General features: G+C 41.1%; 1 protein-coding gene across 1 annotated transcript; it reads left to right on the forward strand.

Annotated features, from left to right (window-relative positions):
• Window positions 1-307: 307 nt before the first annotated feature.
• Window positions 308-19988, forward strand: CTSB (cathepsin B). The gene is made up of 10 exons (XM_081346052.1): window positions 308-440; window positions 8191-8343; window positions 10027-10112; window positions 11057-11171; window positions 11493-11611; window positions 12463-12548; window positions 13328-13474; window positions 14476-14592; window positions 17272-17400; window positions 18802-19988. Exons 2-10 carry the CDS (start codon window positions 8218-8220, stop codon window positions 18897-18899), a joined length of 1023 nt encoding a protein of 340 aa, XP_081202178.1. The 5' UTR covers window positions 308-440; window positions 8191-8217; the 3' UTR covers window positions 18900-19988.
• The last annotated feature ends 1610 nt before the right edge of the window (window positions 19989-21598 follow it).

Raw genomic sequence — 21598 nt, forward strand, 5'->3', positions numbered from 1 at the left:
CAAGGTCCCTCCCAGCTCTGATTCTGACTCTTAGATTTACATTGGTCCCAGTCGGGCAAGGTGGAAAGCAGCACGATTGAACTTAAATTCACCATTTCCCCACCTCACCCGACCCTCGGCGAACCTCCCGGAAACAGATTTGCCGGGTTAAAGGAGGGGTGTGTGTGTGTGTGTGTGTGTGTGTGTGTGTGTGTGTTGGGGGGGTGCAATGGATCAGGTGATTCAGGGGAGTGGGAGGGAATCACGTGCCCCAGGATCAGGCGCTGCTGTTGCGGCTGTCTCTGGCGGAGCGGAGCAGCCACGTGGGGGTGAGTCAGCGCGGGGAGGAGCGGCTGAGGGCAGGGCTGTGGAGACGCGGCTTTCGGGGTGGTGGGGAGCGTAGATAAGGCGAGCAGAGCGGGCACAGCTGAGGCCTTTGGTGACTCTTCCAGTGGTGGAAGGTAAGGAAAGGAAAGGAAGGGAAGGGTTTTATTGTTATGGGAAGCCGGAATCCAAGGTTAAACTTAGTTAGAATCTGGAACGAAGGTTCTTCACGCATTTACAGGAAAGGGAGAAGGAGGGGGCGCGGCCGATACGGTGGCTTTTCCTCCCCCCCCCACTCCCAAGTCTGGTGCCCCTAGATCAGGGGTAGGCAACCTCGGCTCTTTTATGACTCATGGACTTCAACTCCCAGAATTCCTGAGCCAGCTTGGCTGGCTCAGGAATTCTGGGAGTTGAAGTCCATGAGTCATAAAAGAGCCGAGGTTGCCTACCCCTGCCCTAGATAAGTTTTTTTGGGGGGCGGGAATAGGGCCCCGTTGTTATCCAGAGCCAGTCGTCGCCGCCGCTGATTTTCAAAGGTGGCCAAGGGATGGACCGGGTTCGCACGTTGCGCTCTTCCCTGGCTTTTTCAAAATTGTTGTTATTCTTCTCACGATCTTCACCGCTAAAGAGGAGGTCTTCTTTTTTTCACGACCCTCGCGGCTAAAAACGAATAGCTTGTCTTTTTGCACGAACAGAGCCGCTTTCTGGGTAATTTGCTCGAAAAGGAAGTTCTTTGATTTCTGCTTAATAGGAATAGAGCAATTAGGGAAAGATTTCCTGTTCCTGGGCGAGCTGGGACGAAAGGAGGCAAGCAGAGTCCGTTTGGTTGAAGTGCAGACGAGATCTATTATGGATCTTGCAAAATCTTGGCCAGAATTTTGAAGACAGCCTGTTTTTGTGTCTGTGTGTGGGTTTGCATAGTCGCCCACTAGTTTTGCCCCAGATTCCACTCGATGGGCCTTGGCTTATGGGTTTATGTTTGTGGGTATAAGCTTTCAAGTACCTTCTTTTCTGCCCTGTTCAGATTATTTCAACCATATGGATTGACTCATCAAAGGGATTTCAGTGGAGGATAACCATCCCCCATCCTGGCCACTTCAGATGGGGTAGGAGTAAAACTCCTGTAGCCCCAAACCAGTGCAGTGATTAGTGTGTGTTTGTATGTGGGTGGGTGGGTCCCATGGAGGAATGAAGGAGGAACAAGTTCATTGCTATGTTGGACTCAAAATCGAAATCAAAACCAGTAATCTACTCCTAGCCAAGCTTATTTATAAGGAAATCCCCAATGACATCTATATGCTGGTAAAGTACCTTAAATTGCATCAGCTGAAAAAAGATGTAAGATGCTTCATTTATCCAAAAGGTTTTGGATCTTTTCGTGGTCAGAATGGCACCAGAGCTCAGAAGTACAGAAGGGGAAGTGGAAATGGCATCAGTTCTTCATGGCATTTCAGAAAGAGTTGACCCCTTTCTGGAGAAGTTTCGTGCATTCTTAAACTGGCAGAAAAATATACTTGGGGAAGAATTTGCTTCCTCACTATTGATACCTATCTTGCTTTTTCTGAATTGGTGCCAAATGAGATCATCCTTATTTACTATGTGTGCAGAACATATAAAAAAAACTAGATGGATGCCCTGCCCATGGCTTTGCTTCCCTCTCCTTCCCTCCCATCAAGCACCACCAGCCAATGGAAACCATACATCAATACATCAGCTGACCAGCTCAGATGGGGGGGGGAGAGAGAGAGAGAGAGAGAGAAGATGAAAGTAGATGAAAGGTGGATTGATTCCACCACTCCTTCTAGGGATCACCTGACTGCTGTTGACAAAGCAGGGAAGTGTGTCAATTTGTATTAGGTGTAAACACTATTAGGGAAATAGTGGGCAATATTTCTTCAACACTTAAACTTTGAAGTGTGAGTTGAGGATCAGATGAGCAATGCCATGTGGATGTGCCAGGAAAAAAAGCTGCTCAGGAACATTTGTTCTTTGGTTAGGTGCAAGTACTGCAAGGAAAAGTCCTTAGCACGACTCTAATAACAAAGAAATTTGTGTCTTTTGCTTTTCTACAGAGACTTGAATTAGAGATTGAATTGGTGCTTTGCCATATAAGCAAACTCTAATGCAATTTCCCTGAAATAAGAGACTCAACAACAGAAAGAGACTGGATATTTTAACAGTGTTCCTTTTTGAAGTGGTCTCCTAATAATATATGCAAGCATGTTATCCCTTTAAAATGAATAATGACTTGTATTTTTTATCATTATGGAAGCTGGAATACGACTATGGATGGCCTGGGGAAATAAAGGAAAATTGACTTCAGTGGTTTTAAGTATAGTAAAATGTAGGGAAATCCAATTGGAATGTTCAGTACTTGGGCTGTAAGAGTTGAATTCTGGGTTGACGTATACATCTCTAAGGGAATGTTCTTTCAAACAGAAATGTACTGTGGAGAAATAGGCCAGAGTTTATTTGGGAATGTAGGCACCTAATATTTTTTAGATTGCTAATCAAGCTCATTTTAAAAATACCTCTAGTGTTGTAACATGTTAAACTTCTTGCAATATCAATTCTGTCTTTGTTGTAAATATTGGTTTGTTTCTTATGGTCTGCAGAAGAAATAGTAATCTTAGAATGCAGGACTGAACATGCAGTATGGGGGGATCTCAAGTATTAGTCCAAAGAGTTCCAGCAATTAACATTATGCCAGAATTTACTCTTTTTCCCACTTCTTTTGCTAAATCCATGTCCTGTAGGTATGAATTTGGTTCTAATTTGTATGACCTCTTCATTATCAATCTTTTAGAGAACTTTAGAGTAGAAGTAGAGTAGGGATCTTTCGGTAAGTAAGTGTACAGCAGTGATGAACATATTGCATTCCACACCTGGTGCATGGATCCAGAAACAAGTGACATTTTCCCCCATTTTGAGGAAGGATAAACACAAAATATATAAAATATATCCTTTGTTGTTGTTAGTTGTGAAGTCATGTCCGACCCATCGTGACCCCATGGACAATGTTCCTCCAGGCCTTCCTGTCCTCTACCATTTTCTGGAGTCCATTTAGGCTCACACCTACTGCTTCAGTGACTCCATCCAGCCACCTCATTCTCTGTCGTCCCCTTCTCTTGCCCTCAACCTTTCCCAGCATTAGGCTCTTCTCCAGTGAGTCCTTCCTTCTCATTAGGTGGCCAAAGCATTTGAGTTTCAACTTCAGGATCTGGCCTTCTAAAGAGCAGTCAGGGTTGATCTCCTCTAGGACTGACTGGTTTGATCGCCTTGCAGTCCAAGGGACTCGCAGGAGTCTTCTCCAGCACCATAGTTCAAAGGCCTCAATTCTTTGGCGTTCAGCCTTTCTTATGGTCCAACTTTCACTGCCATACATTGCAACTGGAAAGACCATAGCCTTGACTATATGCACTTTTGTTGGCAGGGTGATGTCTCTGCTTTTTAGTGTCTAGATTTGCCATGGCTTTCCTCCCCAGAAGCAAGCATCTTTTAATTTCTTGGCTGCAGTCCCCATCTGCGGTGATCTTGGAGCCCAGGAAAATAAAATCTGTCACTACCTCCATTTCTTCCCCATCTATTTGCCAGGAATTGAGAGGGCCAGATGCCATGATCTTAGTTTTCTTAATGTTTAGTTTCAACCCAACTTTTACACTCTCCTTCTTCACTTGCAACAAGAGGTTCTTTAGTTCCTCTTCACTTTCTGACATTAGAGTGGTATCATCTGCATATCTTAGGTTGTTGATATTTCTTCCGGCAATCTTAATTCCAACTTTTGATTCATCTAGCCCTGCCTTTCTCATGATGTGCTCTGCATATAAGTTAAACAGGCAGGGTGACGGTATACAGACTTGCCAGACCCCTTTCCCAATTTTGAACCAATCAGTGGTTCCGTGTCCAGTTCTCACTGTTGCTTCTTGACCCGCATATAGGTTTCTCAGGAGACAAATAAGATGGTCTGGTACTCCCATCTCTTTAAGAACTTGCCACAGTTTGTTGTGATCCACACAATCAAATGCTTTAGCATAGTCAATGAAGCAGAAGTAGATGTTTTCCTGGAACTCCTTAGCTTTCTCCGTGATCCAGCGTATGTATATCCTAACTTAACTTAATATATCCTAACTTAACACAATTTTTTAAACAAAAAAAGGAAAAAAGCCTAAATTAGCCCCAAACCCAGTTTTTAAAAACCAGAAAATCCTGGTAGTATTTGCTTATCATCAATCTGCCCATACCCACTCACAGAATGTTGTTTTTTATCCCTACACATCAGATTGTTTGCCTACAACAGTGTTGCTCAAACTTGGCAATTTTAAAGCATTTAGACTTCCTACAATGAAGGCAAAACTTTCCTGAAATATATAGTGATTAGAGCTCAAGTTAACTGGATGGGATTCAACCAGCCTTTCTTGTCCCCAGATGTTTTAGGATTGGGGCTCCTAGAATCTTCAGCTAGTATATAAAGGATCAGAACTGGTCATGACAATTGAGGCTGTTGGAAATTGCATCTCAAGGTAAAGAACAGTTTTTCTTGTTAAAGGAAATCATGTTCTTGAAAGTCCAGTTTTGATGCACGAAAGACAAAACAAAATATAAGTTGCAGAGGCCTCTGACCCAAGCAACTTCCAGTATGTCCTGTTTTTGAAGAGTTGAAACATTCTGTGCATCTAAAAAACCTTATTCAAGTTATACATTGGACAAGGAAGAAATGACCCTTGGGTCAATGGCAAGCTCCAAATTGCCTCTTGCTGGGTGAGATTAACAAGCCCTACGATTTTAGAAATAAATCAGCAGTAATCATAAACATTTCCAAATCTTTTAGTGGTAGTAACTCCCAAGTTGGCAACTACTGTTTTATATTAAAAGAGGAAAGAGGTACAACCAGTTTCCTGTCTTTCTGTTTATCTAAACCAGTCTGTTGTCTTCCCCTCTCCATCCTATTGATTGTGCAACCAAGTGCTTTTTCTAATTCTGTCAGATGAATATCCAAGGAATATTCCCCCTTTCCATATCCCAAGGACATTTATCATGTAAAATTACTGCATGTCACATCTGTATCCTATCTTTTATTATGTTACCTCACTGTTTTATGTATGGAGATCCTTCTCTAGATACAGAACTGGAATCTCATGAAATAGATGAGCCTGTGGCACTGGCTGTTCAGATCTTTGTGGTTGAATAGGGCTTTGAATTTCCCTAAGATGCAAGTTCAACTAGGCAAGACTTATTGCTTTGGTTTTAGTAGTGAGATTCCAGCCCTCTCAAGGGTATGAGTGGGTAAGATAGCTAATAGAGTTTCTGTAATTGTGTAATAGTTTGCAGAATTGGAAGGCCCATTTTCTGCTGTTGTTTTTAACAAACAATAATAGATGCTTACTATAGCATCTGGTTTTCTTTCAGGCTCCCTCCCCACTCAACATGTCTATGGAGATTCTCAGTCATCCAAGTCAGGGTTGTCACAAAGGTCCTTTTCAGGAGGTATCTGGATTTTTTTTCTTTGAAGATGTTTTGCTTCTCACCCAAGAAGCTTCTTCAGCTCTGACTGGATGGAGGGGAATGGAAGGATTTATATTCCTTGCAGACAGCTGGTCATTTGCATTATTTTAGAGTCCTAGAGACCATTTGGAGGTCTGTCTGTGTCCTCAGCGTCACCTGAGTAGGGCAAATGTCTGTGGAGGCTTCCTGGCTGCAGGATGTTTTCTGCCCTGTGTTCCTTCAGTGTTGAAGACAGGCGTAGGCTCTTGGGGATGAGTCTGTGTTGTCTACCTCTCAAACTGAAGCACAAGTGGTTCCAGTAGTCTGCAATGGAAATCTGTTCATACTTCCACACCATTTGAAGGATGTTCATCCCAAAGTGCATAACGAAATGTCTGTGGAGATTCTTAGACATCCAGATATGGTTGTCCCAAAGGTGCTTTTCAGGAAGCAACTGGACTTTCTCAATACTCAACACACACTTCATTATCATGTTATGAACTGTTGGATCTATCCTGATAGAATTCAAGCAATAACAAACAATAGGTGGAAACAGGCAGAAAAGAAGGGAAGGAAGTAAGAATTGTAGCCGCATTCTAGCCCATGACTTGTTTAGTTAACTGTTGGCAGGGTTTTACTTTGGGAGGGTTTGGGGATTGTTTGGGGTTTTTTTGTATCAGCTGCCTAATATGTTGAAATGCAGGAATTTGGTAGAGCTTTCATGACAAGTTTCTGAAGCAAACAGCTAGTATAGCTATTTGAAATTCTACAAAAGAAAAGTCAAATATTGGGAACATTTGTCTCCCAGCAATAAGATTTTGCAAAGTTGTTTAAGATAACTTTAAGATCAGCCAGAAGATTGTATTTGCTTTCTGTTGTACCATCTGAAACAGGTTTCTTACTTCAGAGAGAGCTAAAATGTGGATCATATGTTGTACAAGTGAAGAGTGATATAATACTTATAGTGCACTGATACTAAAGATAGTCCTTGACTTACAACAGTTTCTTTAGTGACCATTCAAAGTTACAACAGCACTGGAAAAAATGACATTTTTCACACTTATGACCATTGCAGCATCCCCATGGTTACAGGATCAGAATTCAATTGCTTGGCAAGTGACTCATATTTATAATGGTTGCAGTGTCCTGGGGGTCATGTGATCCCCTTTTGCGACCTTCTGACAAGCAAAGTTAATGGGGAAGCCCAATTCACTTAACAACCATGTTACTGACTTAAAAACTGCAGTGATTCACTTAGCAACTGTGGCAAGAAAGATTGTAAAATGGGGCAAAATTCACTTAACAAATGTCTCAGCAAGAGAAATTTGGGCTCAATTGTGATTGTAAGTTGAGGACTATTCATATAATGACCTAAATAACCATTATTTACTGAAAAGACTACAAATATTTGTACTCTCATGGCATGCAAAACTATGAGTCATAGTTTACAAAGTACACTGACCAGGTTTCTGCAACATGTAGGCCTCAAAATGTCAAGTTTGATTTCACAGTCTGAATGTAACATTCAATAAGTTCTTGACGCATTGCCATAGCATGAATGTGCTAGCTTTCTAGAATGAAAATCATTCTCATTGACTTCCAAAGAGCATCTAATTGGTGCTATATGTTGCACAATTCTGTTTCAGATGCTGTGGTTTGGCCCTGGAAGAGAATAGGCCTATATTTCTCCCCCATCCTGAGTCATATCTAAAGTGAATATAGCAATATTTTCTTTTATGACTAATTAATCTTAATTTTCTGGCTTGGCAGATGGTAAGCTGATATATTGGTAAGATGGGCAGCATATAAATTAAATATAAAGCAAATTGCATTTCTATCTTGGTTAAGTTTTTCCCTTTGGGTTGTACCCAACAGTGTTTTTCTAAGCTTGCTGGCAGCCCAAATTTCTGTACTGAAACTGAACCAGGGGAACAAAGGGCAGGACCTCCACAACCTAGCTTTTAGGATGCAGGTTTAAAGCATTGGACCTTCTGTTTGATCCTCTGACATTTGAAAATGGGGTGGGAGAGGAAGATCTTTCATTATGAACTCTGGAGTGATTTGGACTTGGACACTTTCATGAGTTCACAGCCTTTTGTGTTTTTGTGGTGTATAACGTTAGACAGACAGATAGAGACTTCTTCATTCTGTGCTGGAAGCTTGGCAATTTTCCTGTTCATATAAGTCTGGCAGTGCTTGCACAGAGGTGGATTTGAAGTGCACGCAGCATCTGTCAGGAATATCTTAAATCCTCAGAACCAGCTGCCGGTAGTAGAAGGCATCTGCAGTAGCCCAGGAAAAAAACATGGCTGCTTTATTCATGTTGCATATTTGAATCGCTTTATGGGACTAATTTTGTCAACACTGCAACTGTGTAAATTACTAATCTCTCTCTCTCTCTTCCAGGTGGCACCTTAAGCATCCATTATCAAAATGTGGTGCTCTGTGGTAATTCTGGGCCTGCTGGCGGTCTTCACGAGTGCCCGTAATGTTCCCTACTTCCCTCCCCTCTCTCCTGACTTAGTGAACTATATCAATAAGCTCAATACCACATGGAAGGTGAGTAAATTTTGGGATAAGGGCCAGCTATGCAGGGTGGTGGCAAGTGGTGACTGCTGTCTTCCGAGATACAGCTTGGCAAACTTAATATTAGTGGATTGATTTCTCTTACAATTTGTTGACCTGGCATTGAATAGATAAGTTGTGGCATTTTCCTTTTTGGGTGATAAAATATCTTTTTAACTCCTTTTCCCCCTTCCCTCACTGTCCTACAGTCACAGAAGCAAGATCGTAATTGAGCTGGTACAATAGAGATGCTGCTTGCTGAGTGGCTATTCTGTGGTCATCTTCTTGGGACAGTATCTCTTGGCCTTGGTCATAAGATTCAGTTTCTGTTGGGGCCACCAATAGCCTTTCATTAGAGGACACTGACCAAGATTTTTAAACTTCCAGTTGACTGGCAAATACTATATTTCCACCCTCCCCCAAAGGGTCAGCTGACAGACAACTATTTTATTTATTTATTTATTTATTTATTTTAATTCCATTTATATCCCGCCCTTCTCCGAAGACTCAGGGCGGCTTACAAGCTTAGCAGTAGCCTTCATTCTATGTATATGCCTGCTTATTAGGGCTTTCACACACACACCCCCAAGCGGCATTATTACAAAGTCAGCTTAATTGCCCCCAACAATCTGGGTCCTCATTTTCACAGCCTTTTCACAGTAGCCCCTGCTCTGTGGAATATTCTCCCCCCACAGATTACAAGGGCCCCAACTCTGCTGGCCTTTCATAAAGCTTTAAAACGGGTGTCTAACCTTGGCAACTTTAAGATTTGGATACTTCAGCTCCTAAAATACTTCAACTCTTAAAATGTATATGTCATGGGCTGGGGTGGCTTTGGGCCAGTCACTCAACCCAACTCTCATTATATGTGGTTGGCATAGGGAAAATAGGAGGAGGAAGGCGTATTAAGTATGTTTACTGCCCTGAGTTATTTATAAAAATAATAAAGGCAGGATTAAAAAAAACTATTCTGCTTTAAAAGTAAATTGTTAGCAGTGGCAGGAAGAGAGAATCTAGCCTTTCATCCAAGTAAATGCAGCATTTACTGAAGACACTATCTTATCAGACATATATTTTATCTCTGCCTGCCGTAAAGAAATAGTGTGAGTGTGCAGATTGTGGGAGCATGAGTTCATAATCATAATCATAATAGTAAAGTTGGAAGGGACCTTGGAGGTCATCTAGTCCAACCCCCTGCTCAGGCAGGAAATCCTATACCATTTCAGACAAATGACTCTCCAGTCTATTCTTTAAAACTTCCAGTGTTGGAGCATTCACAGCTTCTGGAGGCAAGTTGTTCCACTGGTTAATTGTTCTAACCGTCAGAAAATTTCTCCTTAGTTCTAGGTTGCTTCTCTCCTTGATTAGTTTCCATCCATTGCTTCTTGTCCTGCCTTCAGGCACTTTGGAGAATAGCTTGACTCCCTCTTCTTTGTGCCCCTGAGATATTGGAAGCCCCTGAGATATTGGAACACTGCTAACATGTCACCCGTAGTCCTTCTCTTCATTAAGCTAGACATACCCAATTCCAGCAGCTGTTCCTTATATGTTTTAGCCTCCAGACCTCATTTGTACCAATGTGTTTAATTATGTTTTTAATTAGTAAGCAGTAGTTGTGGTTGGGGTGAAAGGTCTAGATTATAATATGTGTTGTTATTATTTTTACTTTTCTTAAAGGCTGGACACAACTTTGCCAATGCTGATATGAGTTATGTGAAGACTTTGTGTGGCACTTTCCTGCATGGCCCCAAATTGCCAGAAAGGTGGGATATTTATGTGCTCTGTTTCTAATCTTGCTGCATATGTGTTCTTGAATGTTTGGACTCTTCAGATAATGGCTATCTTGCTTTCTACTCTCAGGAATGGCTTCCTGATTACAGTTGTATTAAAGTTGCTATTGGATATAAAAGAAAAGACTTATTTTAGTAATATAACAACTGTTTTTATGGAGAAAACGTGCCTGGGAGACACTACTGCTGAAATTCTGAACTGAACTGTTGTTATTACTTTTATATTTAAAGATTAAGGTAGATGAAGGCCAGGTTGATGTATTTGTTAAAGTATCTCACTGGAAACTAGGAGACTTTGAGTTCTACTCCCACCTTAGGCACAAAGCCAGTGGATGACCTTGTGGCAGTCACTCTCAGCCCTAGAAAGGAGGCAATGACAAATCACTTCTGAGAAATATGGACAAGAAAAGTGCAGGGACTTATCCAGGCCGTCTTTAAAAATTTGAGCTAGGTAGATCCAGCAGTGTGAGTTGATATTAGACAGCTTTCCTATGTTTTTATTTAAAAAAAAATAAAAGAGCAAGGAAATAGTATGCCTCACATTAAAATAAATGTAGTTGGAATTTATATACAGTCATCCTTTTCAAAATTTGGGTGGCTATCTTGAAATCTACAACAATAATTTGTTGATAGTCTTGCTTTTTAGTGGAATGAATTAATCTGGACAGATGTAGTTCCAGATCAAAATATTACTAATACGTTCATGAGGAGTAAACTTTGACATTATTAAATAGATCCCTTTTATATACAGTGTCAACTCTGAATCATATGTATGCTAGTATTTTGTCAACATGCTGGAAGCAAAATTGAAGGTCTGACATAAAGAGATTAAATCCAAAGATTTTGGTTGAAAAAGACCTTAATTAGAGGATGATTCTGTCTCTTTTTCACTCAACTTCTTCCATATTGCTTGAAAGGTTTGAATTTGCTGGTGATTTGGTCTTGCCAAAAAGCTTCGACTCAAGGCAACAATGGCCAAACTGCCCAACCATTAGTGAAATCAGAGACCAAGGCTCTTGTGGTTCCTGCTGGGTAAGTTCCTTTCCTAAGTCTAGAAATTGATCCAAGAAGACAAGACATGGTGCCTTTGCCACAGGCCAGAATTCAGCAGATCTAGTAGTTCGTATCCAGTTCTCCAGCTTTAATAGAAGCATCTGATGCTTGAGAAAACGCTAAATTCATGCATGGCACTAATTTATGCTTGGTGTGAACTCAGTTGTAGTGGCATACTCTATAAACTACACACACACACACACACACACACACACTGCTCGGTGGTGGTCGGAATGGGCATTAGGATAGTCTACAGGTCTCAAGAGTCCCACTGACCAAACTTTTGGATTGTTTTTGTAGGCATTTGGTGCGGTTGAAGCCATGTCAGATCGTGTTTGTGTCCATACTAATGGCAAAGTGAATGTGGAAATTTCTGCTGAGGATCTGCTCTCTTGCTGCGGATTTGAATGTGGGATGGGGTAAGTCACTTCCTACCTTGTCACTTGTTTTTTCTGTTCATATATTCAGGAATGACACTGGAAAGTTCAGTGAGAACACCCACATATGTCTGATCAGAAGGCTTTGTTTTGGAAGGTTGATTTCTAGCAAGCCCTCAGACCGGTCCAGAATAGCTGGAACTGTGTAGTCTGAGATTAAAAATGAATGTCTTTAACATTTTTCAGATCATTCTATTCCCAACACAGTTTGTCTTCTACTTCATAGTAGGCAACAAGAAGACTATAGAAAGTAATCGGGAGTCAAGCTCAACTTGAAAGAATTTTTTGTTTTGTTTTGAGGCTGCATGATACCATGAGCCCAAAGATCACAGTAAACACTTTACTTGGTGCCTGTCAAATTTCTTCCCTATTTCCTTAAAAAAACCCTCTTTTAATTAAAAACATTGCAGAAGCTGTTTTGCCTTCTAGTTTTAGCTTTTAGCATTATTTTTATTTTCAGAATGCTTCCAGGCCCTATAGAAAATTTTAAAAGTGGGTGCCTGCTGCACAGTGCTGTATGGAGAAATCAGTATAGAGCAAAAAGAGGTGGCAACTAGAGATGAGAGCAGCCTCACCATTTACTTCATGGTAAATGGGTATTTTGTGAATGGGCCATGTCTGCTGTGTCACTTCATGGGAGCCAGTTTTTAAATTACAGTGTGTTGCCAACATTTTGGAGAAGTTGCCTTTCACATCTCTATTAAATACCTCTGGATATCACATGGATAATCAACACTCCAAAGACTCTTCAACCTTTCAGACTGTAACCCCCAGTTAAAATGCATTTCCCCTAAGGAGTTATTTTGTGATAGTTGTACATCATTTTCTTGCAGTTGTAATGGAGGTTACCCTGCAGGAGCCTGGAAGTACTGGACTGAAAAGGGCTTAGTGTCTGGTGGCCTTTACGACTCACATGTTGGTGAGTTTTCTTCTGAGCAAAATGCCTGGGACCAGCATTGAATGGTGACAATGGACCCCTCTAAAGCTAGTTATGACCAGATTTTGAAGTCCTGACATTTCCTTCCCTCTCTCACATGACCATATTTTGGACATTCGGCAGTTGCCTCTCATTTACAGCAGTTTGCAGCACCTCATGGTCGTGTGACTGTTATTTACAATGGTTCTGCCAGAAACTGGCATTTACTTCTGGTTTCCCGCAAACTCAGGCCATAGTGAACAATGTCTTCACTTTATGACCATTATATGTCTTCACTTTATGACCATTATGGGTGTCACAAAAAGGTCATAAAATTGGGTCAGTCACATGATGACTCACTTACAAATGTCATGACTTAGAACCATAGTTGCCAGGCTTAGTTAGTCATAAATTGAGGTTTATCTGCAAGCTAGTTCAGATTTTGGAGTGAACGCAGAGAGCCTGGTTCAAGTTCCCAATCAACCACGGTACTCACAGGTGGCTTTGGGCAGGTCACCAGTTCTAGCATTATATTTGATCTCAAAAGCTTACTGTGAGGATAAAATGGATGAAATAAATTGAACTCCCAAGAGAAAAGCAGGATGAGCCATTATCTAAATTAGTGGTTCATAAGAGGGAACTGCAGAATGAAATATTTTTGAATATAAGTGAAATTCTGTAGATTAGCATGGTTTACTTTGAGCTTAGAATAGAGACTTTACCCAACTGTCCCTTAAAAGATTATTTTCAAATGGCATTTTATTCTGTATTGAATCCAATAGGATGTAGGCCATACTCTATTCCACCCTGTGAGCATCACGTCAATGGGACTCGCCCCCCGTGCACTGGAGAAGGTGGTGACACCCCTAAATGCATCAAAACATGTGAAGCTGGTTACTCTCCTTCATACCACAGTGACAAACATTATGGTAATGCATATATGAAACTGCATGTTCAGGTTTATAAGAAACCTGCAGGCGTTAAGTTCAGAATGTTTAAATGATAAAAATTTAATATTCTGTTTTAGATACAATAGACTTTGAAATGTAAATAAAAAAATAGCAAACAATAAGATCAGTATGAATTGCTATTATTATGGTTGGTCGCATATGCAGCCACATATTATTTTTTATAAGAGGAAACAAAGTGGCTCCTATTGGGGGGAGAAGAGGCAAAGCTTTGCACATGGCCTTTCATATGGATATTCTGGGTAAAGTCTGCAGCTAGGATGTAGACCCCTTTTCAAGCCAAGTGTTACATTTGGCCTTTCAACAGCATAAGTAGGCAAGGGTAAAATTATTTGTACTTTTGTACACTTAGAAAATAAAATTATTTGTACATTTTTATTTTAAGTACCTCCCCAGGTACTTACTAATTTCCCCTTCTGTCACACTGTTACAAATCTGCAACTTTTTGAAGCTCGCTGACCAGGGATGTACTCAAGGCTTTGGTGGATATTGATTAGGCTGAAAGCTGTGAAACCATGGCTCAGGACCATATCGGTTTATAACTAAAATTTTATAATTAAGTTAAAGATTCCCTATTGCCACCCTAGGATGGTGTAGCAGAGATGGGTGGTATATAAATTGAATAAATAAATTACAAATCAATGCAGATACAAAAATCAGCTGTAGCATAAAAAGTACAATGTGCTGTACAGGCTGGATTCATCTACGGCACTGCCAAAATTTGTAAACCAGGGTTTCTTAAGTGGCTGTTGACTTTCAGACAACTTAGATCACTTCACATAAAAAATTTAAGTTAAATCAGACAGATTATATTCTTGTTATAAATTGATGTTTATTTTAAACGTATTCTTCTCTGATTCATTGAATGACTGTTAGCATCAGATTTGAAAACTGATCAAATCTTAAGTAAGCGATTCAAATGCTTTCTAATATAGAGATCACTTTCCCCTTTCCCTGCCTAGGAATGACTTCGTATAGTGTCCCTGGCAATGAGAAAGAAATAATGGCTGAGATTTACAAAAACGGACCAGTGGAGGGAGCCTTTACTGTTTATTCTGATTTTCTCATGTACAAATCAGGTAAGTGTTTTTTATGTAACTTCTTAAAGTAGACATATTTTTTAAAAAGAACAGTTTTCATTTTTTAAAAGTCTTGAATTACAGTTGTAATTTGTACAGTTGTAATTTGCTTTAACTTCAATTTCAATGATTTTGATTTAATGTTCTGATAGGACTGGCACTGCTTCTGATTAAATGTGATATTCGGAAGGTTTCGGGCATAAAAAGTTGCTTGAATTACCGTGTGTTTGCAAGGCTTAAAGCTTGAGATCTCAAGTATTCCCGAATATACATACATACATACATACATAAAAGGTAAAGGTTCCCCCGCACATGCGTGCTAGTCGTTTCCGACTCTAGGGGCCGGTGCTCATCTCCGTTTCAAAGCCGAAGAGCCAGCGCTTGTCCGAGGACGTCTCCGTGGTCATGTGGCCAGCATGACTAGATGCCAAAAGCGCACGGAACGCTGTTACCTTCCCACCGTAGTGGTCCCTATTTTTCTACTTGTATTTTTATGTGCTTTCGAACTGCTAGGTTGGCAGAAGCTGGGACGAGTAACAGGCACTCACTCTGTTACGCGGCACTTGGGATTCGACCTGCCAAACTGCCGACCATCTGGTCAACAAGCTCAGCGTCCTAACCCACTGAGCCACCGCATCCCCAATATATACATACATACATACATACATACATATATACATACGGTAAAGGTAAAGGTTCCCCCGCACATGCGTGCTAGTCGTTTCCGACTCTAGGGGCCGGTGCTCATCTCCGTTTCAAAGCCGAAGAGCCAGCGCTTGTCCGAGGATGTCTCCGTGGTCATGTGGCCGGCATGACTGGACGCCAAAGGCACACGGAACGCTGTTACCTTCCCACCATAGGGGTCCCTATTTTTCTACTTGTATTTTTACGTGCTTTCAAACTGCTAGGTTGGCAGAAGCTGGGACGAGTAACAGGCGCTTACTCTGTTACGCGGCACTCGGGATTCGACCTGCCAAACTGCATACATACATACATATAAATACATAATGGAAATATCAGCAACATTGTGTCATTGATGAATGAAGCCCAGCTTACCTTTCTTAAGGTTTTTCTTAGATCACCTCCTCAGAATTTGTTAAGTTTATCTGTAGTAGGTATTCCTTGAATTCACATTTTCCCCTTCCTAGCATTCTAGAGTTGGAAGGAATCTGGGAGATTAATTAATCCAATAATTTGGAACAAAGTTATGTTAGGACTATTGGACAGATAACTGTCCAGCTTCTGTTTGAGGACCTTCAATGAAGAACAATACAGACAGTCCTCAATTTATAACCATAATTGGGACTGGAACTTTTATGGCTATTTTGCACAATGGTTATTAAGCAAATCATCATGTTTAGGTGAGTCATGCAATACTTAAATGAATCCGGCTTCCCCCGTTGACTTTGCTTGTCAGAAGTCAGCTGGGGAAGGTTGCAAATGGCAATCCTGTGAGACCTGTAATTGTTGTAAATGCGTGCCAGTTTCAAAGTGCCTGAATTTTGATCATGTGACTGCAGGGTTGCTCCAACTGGCCATAGGTGCAAAGAGCAGTCATAAGTCACTTTGTAGGTGGGGCATGGTCAAGGCAAAATACAGGTAGTCCTCAACTTACAACAGTGACTGTTCAAAGTTAGAACATTGAAAAAGTGACTTACGACCAGTGGTGTGATTCAAATACCAGAACAACCGGTTCTCTGCATGGATGCAGGCCTGGGCCTCTGAGACCTAGAACAGACTTCTGGAAGTAGCATCCACACACTTCCAGCGGTCCCTTCTAGGCCAGGGAGGCCTCCTCCAGGCCTCAGAGCCTAGAATGGACTTCTGGAAGTGGCATCCACACACTTTCAGCGGACCCTTCTTGGCCTGGGAGGCCTCCTCCAGGCCTCCAAAGCCTAGAATGGACTTCCGGAAGGAGTATGCATTCAGCCGGTTCTCTGAACTCAACAAAATTTAGCTACCGGTTCTGCTGAACTGGTGCGAACTGGCTGAATCACACTGCTGCTTATGACTATTTTTCACACTTGTGACCGTTGCAGCATTCTCATGATCATGTGATCAAAATTCAGACATTTGGCAACTGATTCATATTTATGATGGTTGCTTCTAACAAGCAAAGTCAATGGGGAAGCGATTCATTTAACAGCCGTGTTACTAATTTAAGAACCACAGTGATTCACTTAACAACTGTGGCAAGAAAGGTTGGAAAATGGGGCAAAAATCACAACTTTCACTTAGCAACAGAAATTTTGGGCTCAATTGTAGTCATAAGTTGAGGATTACCTGTACGTTGCATTTGCCTTAGCAGCTGCATGACCCTCTTGACTCAGTGTGCATGATATTCCTATTACTGTGTAAAAGCTAGGAATATGGAATGCAATGAAAACCAATTATTTTGAATTCAGAACAGAATTAACAATTCCTGAATTTTTCAAGCTTAAATTGGCTCCATATTTCATTCTGCACTTGAAATATATATATTTGAGCTACGCCTCACAGGTTGCCTGAGTCTAAAATGTGAAAGTTGGGATTCAAAGCAAAAGGCTCTCACAAGCCATTTATATCTATGGTTTCTTCACAAGTTTAAATTCCAAGCAGAATGTTAACTGAGTAGTGATCTTAGCAAGGAAATCATAGCATTTATATTTGAGAATAGAGTTAATGGTTTTTCCCCTGCAGGTGTCTATCAGCATGTCTCTGGTGAAGCAGTTGGTGGCCATGCAATCCGAATTCTTGGCTGGGGCGTCGACAATGATACACCTTACTGGCTGATAGCTAATTCTTGGAACACAGACTGGGGTGAAAATGGTAGGTGATCTCTCTTCCTTTGATGGGTCAGTTCTCTTTCAGGGATGCCTTTGCTGTAGAACTCCCAGGAGCTGTGGATGAGCAACATCTGGAGATCTAACGTGCTCCTTTTCAGTTATCATGTGACCTGAGCGATCATGTTGTTATGCATATCAGTACAAATAATCCTCAAATTACAAATATAATACAGCCTGCCAATTACAGTAGTACCCTGAGGTTCACATTAAATGAATGCATTTGTTAATTGAATGCACAGTTTGTTAAATGCACGTGAAGTATCTAAGGATGGAGAAGACCATGGAAGAGCCTAGTGCTGGAACAGGCCATCTACTTCTGATCACTCAAGGCCTCTCTCTACCCAGAGATATCTCATGCTCCGCTTACAATCCCTTGGGGTTCCCATGGTTGCTTCCCCCCCATCCTCCCCTACCGGATCTCCACAGGCACTGGGCCTGCTTTGCTAGCCCTCCAGATTACACTTGCTCCTCCCCACCATTTCCAAATCGCTCATCTTTCGAAGATCTTCAGAGTGCCAGAACAGGCTGATCCACATGGCAGAAAAATGTCCTTCTTTTACTCAGGCTGATGAAGTTGTAAGGATGCGAGATCCAAGGAAAACAGCTTCCCCAGCATCTGAGTAAAAGACAGATGCTTTTCTATCACAAGGCCAGCATCCCCATAGGCCTCATTAGGTCCCAGCCTGGGCAGGGCTGTGGGCATCTTCTGCTTGCTGCTGGGGGCTGGTTTGAATGAGTAATTTGGTGGATTGAAGTGTGCAGGCAGCAGCGGCAGCCAATCAGTGTGGAACTTGTTTCATTTATCTCATTGGGCTGAAATCCGCCAACTGCAAGTCCAGAACCAAATGAGGCCTGCAGGCATACTGGCCTCGTGGTAGAAAAGCAGCTTTTACTCAGATGCTGGGGAAGCTGTTTTCCTTGGATCTCGTGCTTACCGCTTCACCAGCACCTGAATAAAAGGTGGCTACTTTTCTACCACGTGAGTCAGCCTGTTCTGGAACTCTGGAGATCTTCCAAAGGTGAGGGATTGGAAACAGGGTGGGGAGGTGGGTAATCCGGAGGACTAGCAAAGCAGGGCCAGGGCCTGTGGAGGAGGAGGGAGGATGGAGGGTGGGAATAGGCAGGGGCCATTTGCAACATCTCTGTGGTCGGTCATAAGAGAGAATGACCACTGGGGTGCTGCAACGTATATAACTTCAGGATCAGGTCATATTTTTTGCGGGGGCAGGTCGTAATTTTGAACCATTGCTAAGTGAACTGTTGTCACTCAAGGAATATATGTACACACAAAAAATAAATACAGACAAGCCGGTTGGCCTGGATTTGTTTCATTTTATTTAGTCTTGAGAATTTTTTGCAAGATTTTTCTCTCAACATCTTCTAGGTCTCTTCCGAATCCTCCGTGGGCAAGATCACTGTGGAATTGAGTCTGAGATTGTAGCCGGAATCCCTCGCACAAGCCAGTACTGGAAGCAGCTGTGAGAATCCTGCCAGTTGAGTGGCACATAATCATACTTATGAAGATAGAAGGCATGGTGGCAATCCTGTGATTTTTTTAAAGCCTTTAATATTTTTCATTTTTTTAAAAAATACAGAATAGATGTCTCTGGCAGGCTGTCTTTGTGTCTGAAGCATGAGGTTTTCTAATTTTCACTCAATAATTTTTCATGTTTGGCAAGACAGAATGGCAAGCAAGTTATTGAGATGGAACTGTATTAAATGAAATACCTCTAAAGGAATCAAAGTACATTTCACCAATAGATGGGCATGATTAGAAACAACCATCTTAGGATGTTGAGGATGCTACTTGCAGTGGTATTTAACTTTACCTTCCACATATTGATGGCACAATCCATGTAGGATCATGTATCACAGGGGAGGATTGTTGTGAGTTAAATCCTTAGTAAAAATTATTGTGCAAAGTGGTAAAGAGGATTCTCCCTCTCCCCCCTCCCCCGCTTACAACCACAAATTCACTTTCAGAAAATAGAAAGACTGAAATAGTAGCTTATTTACTGTATGGATGCTGAGGTCTATGCCTAAATTTTATTTTTTTAAAAAAAGATGTTCTCATGGCGGTAGCAGTCCTAATTCTTCTCTTCATAAATTCTCAATTTCAATGTATGCCTCCATAGTTAGGCATATATTAGAAAAGATAAAAAGTAGAGGGAGGGTCCTTTTGAAACTGAGCAAATAGACAAAACAGACAAAACTCCTGAATCTGTCATAACTCTATGCATTGAATTTCAGTTCTCTGATGGACGTGGCTAGGTGGGATTATAGGACATGAAATTTCACATTAAATTTACCTTGAATTTCAGAAGCAGAAACAAAAAAGTATATATAGACATAAAGAGAGAGGCTTTATGTGTGACTGTTATTTAAGCTTGATTCCTGAAAATATTTGGGCAATTGCACTAATTGGTCCTGCACATATGCATGAATTATTTCATTATTTTTTTATAACTGTGGAAACAGATAAGCAATAAGCATAAAAATCTTACATGTAAAGCGGACTATGAAAATGGCTCAACTCTAAATCAACCTCAAATTAAAGGAACTTCAGTTTGCTGTCATTAGTCTTTCTGACTTCAGTGGTTCTCACCTAGACGTGATAGAACTGGATTTGCTGTTATAGCAAGCCATTAAAATGTTTGCTTTGCCTAGGTAGGCTTAAATAGTTTCAGCAAACTTTTTAAAACAAAACATGGGTTATTTGAACCCAATCTAAAATTGAACCTAACCCATATTATGTGATTGGCTTCTGGCTTCAAATACAAAGTTATTGTTAAATGCAGAATATTTTATACACTTAAGACTTATGATTAGAATTTCATACAATGTATGCTCTCATTCTTCCCCCGTGGACAGAAAGGATTGCATTGGGGGAGGGGGGGAGGGTAGAACACATTTATTTCTGTATATTTTATAGTATATCTTCAGTATAACTGACTGCTTCAGTTTGGAAAATAGACCCAATGCATATTGTGTCATGGCTACGAGATAAAACTTTAGCTGGTGGCTGTTTCACACAATATATTTTACTGATCCTTGAAGTTCTGCATTCTTTGAATTTGAGAATATTGAATTTGTGTGTATTGCTGAGATCAAATGTAATGGCTTTGATAATATACATATATATATATAGGTTTGCATCCTGCGCTACAGTATCTTCACTATGTACCTTGAAGGTTTGATGATTAGAAGCAATAATGGTTTTATGCACATCAGAGGGTTCTAAGCTTGAATTCCATACAGCCTGGAGATACTTCTTTCCCAAAGTCTAGCTCCTATGTAATTCTGATTTCTGGACTGGGATTAGAATAATTTATATTAGTTTTGGGTTTAGTTTACATGCCTTAAATTGCTTTAAAGTACTTTAAAAAAACACCTAGGAATTGCATAGATAGATAGATAGATAGATAGATAGATAGATAGATAGATAGATAGATAGATAGATAGATAGATAGATAGATAGATAGATAGATAGATAGATAGATAGATGATAGATAGATAGATAGATAGATAGATTCCTTCTTGACCATGAAAGTGCCTAGCTGCCTAGAATCATTCTTCAAAATCCTCTATGGTTCATGACTCAATCATCCACCATGAAGCATTGCTTCAGTTTAAGGCAGAACAAAATTTTGCCTTCCATGGTCTTCCATTGTTTTAAAAATGCTTTTCTGTAGTTCATTGCTGTGGTTCAAAGGGTGCAAAATAGACTAAAATATACACTGTTAAGGTGTTCAGTATATACAGACTTAAACTGTGATGCCTTTGTGGAAAGCAAATCAAGAGCTATCTAGCTCAGAATTATTTGCAAAAATCCCAGTAATCCGATCCAGCTTGTTTGCCTTTTAGCCCAGGGGTCACCAAACTTCTTGGATTGGCGGCCCTGTGGGAGAGGGAGGAGCAGGAGCCTTAGGCGTGCATGCGCAAATGTGAATGTGGCCACACATGCAAACGGGGCTGTGAGCATGCACGCGAGGCTTTCGATGATGATGATCTGAGGCTTGTGGCGCTGCTGCTGCCAGGCTTGTGGCGATACTACCACCAGCGCGAGGTTCATGCTGCGGCCCGCAACAATCCACCCCGGCGCAAGGTTCACACCGCTACCCCTGCACAAGGATCACACTGCAGCCCGCAGCAATCCCACCCTGGCGCGAGGCTCATGCCAC

Source organism: Vipera berus (genome assembly GCF_964194415.1).
Source record: "Vipera berus genome assembly, chromosome: 1".
NCBI classification, from domain to species: domain Eukaryota; kingdom Metazoa; phylum Chordata; class Lepidosauria; order Squamata; family Viperidae; genus Vipera; species Vipera berus.

Coding starts and splice junctions, on each gene's coding strand:
- CTSB (XM_081346052.1), top strand. CDS start 8,218: ATGTGGTGCTCTGTGGTAATTCTGGGCCTGCTGGCGGTCTTCACGAGT. Junction 13,475..14,475: donor CCACAGTGACAAACATTATG/GTAATGCATATA, acceptor TTCCCTGCCTAG/GAATGACTTCGTATAGTGTC. Junction 17,401..18,801: donor CACAGACTGGGGTGAAAATG/GTAGGTGATCTC, acceptor AACATCTTCTAG/GTCTCTTCCGAATCCTCCGT.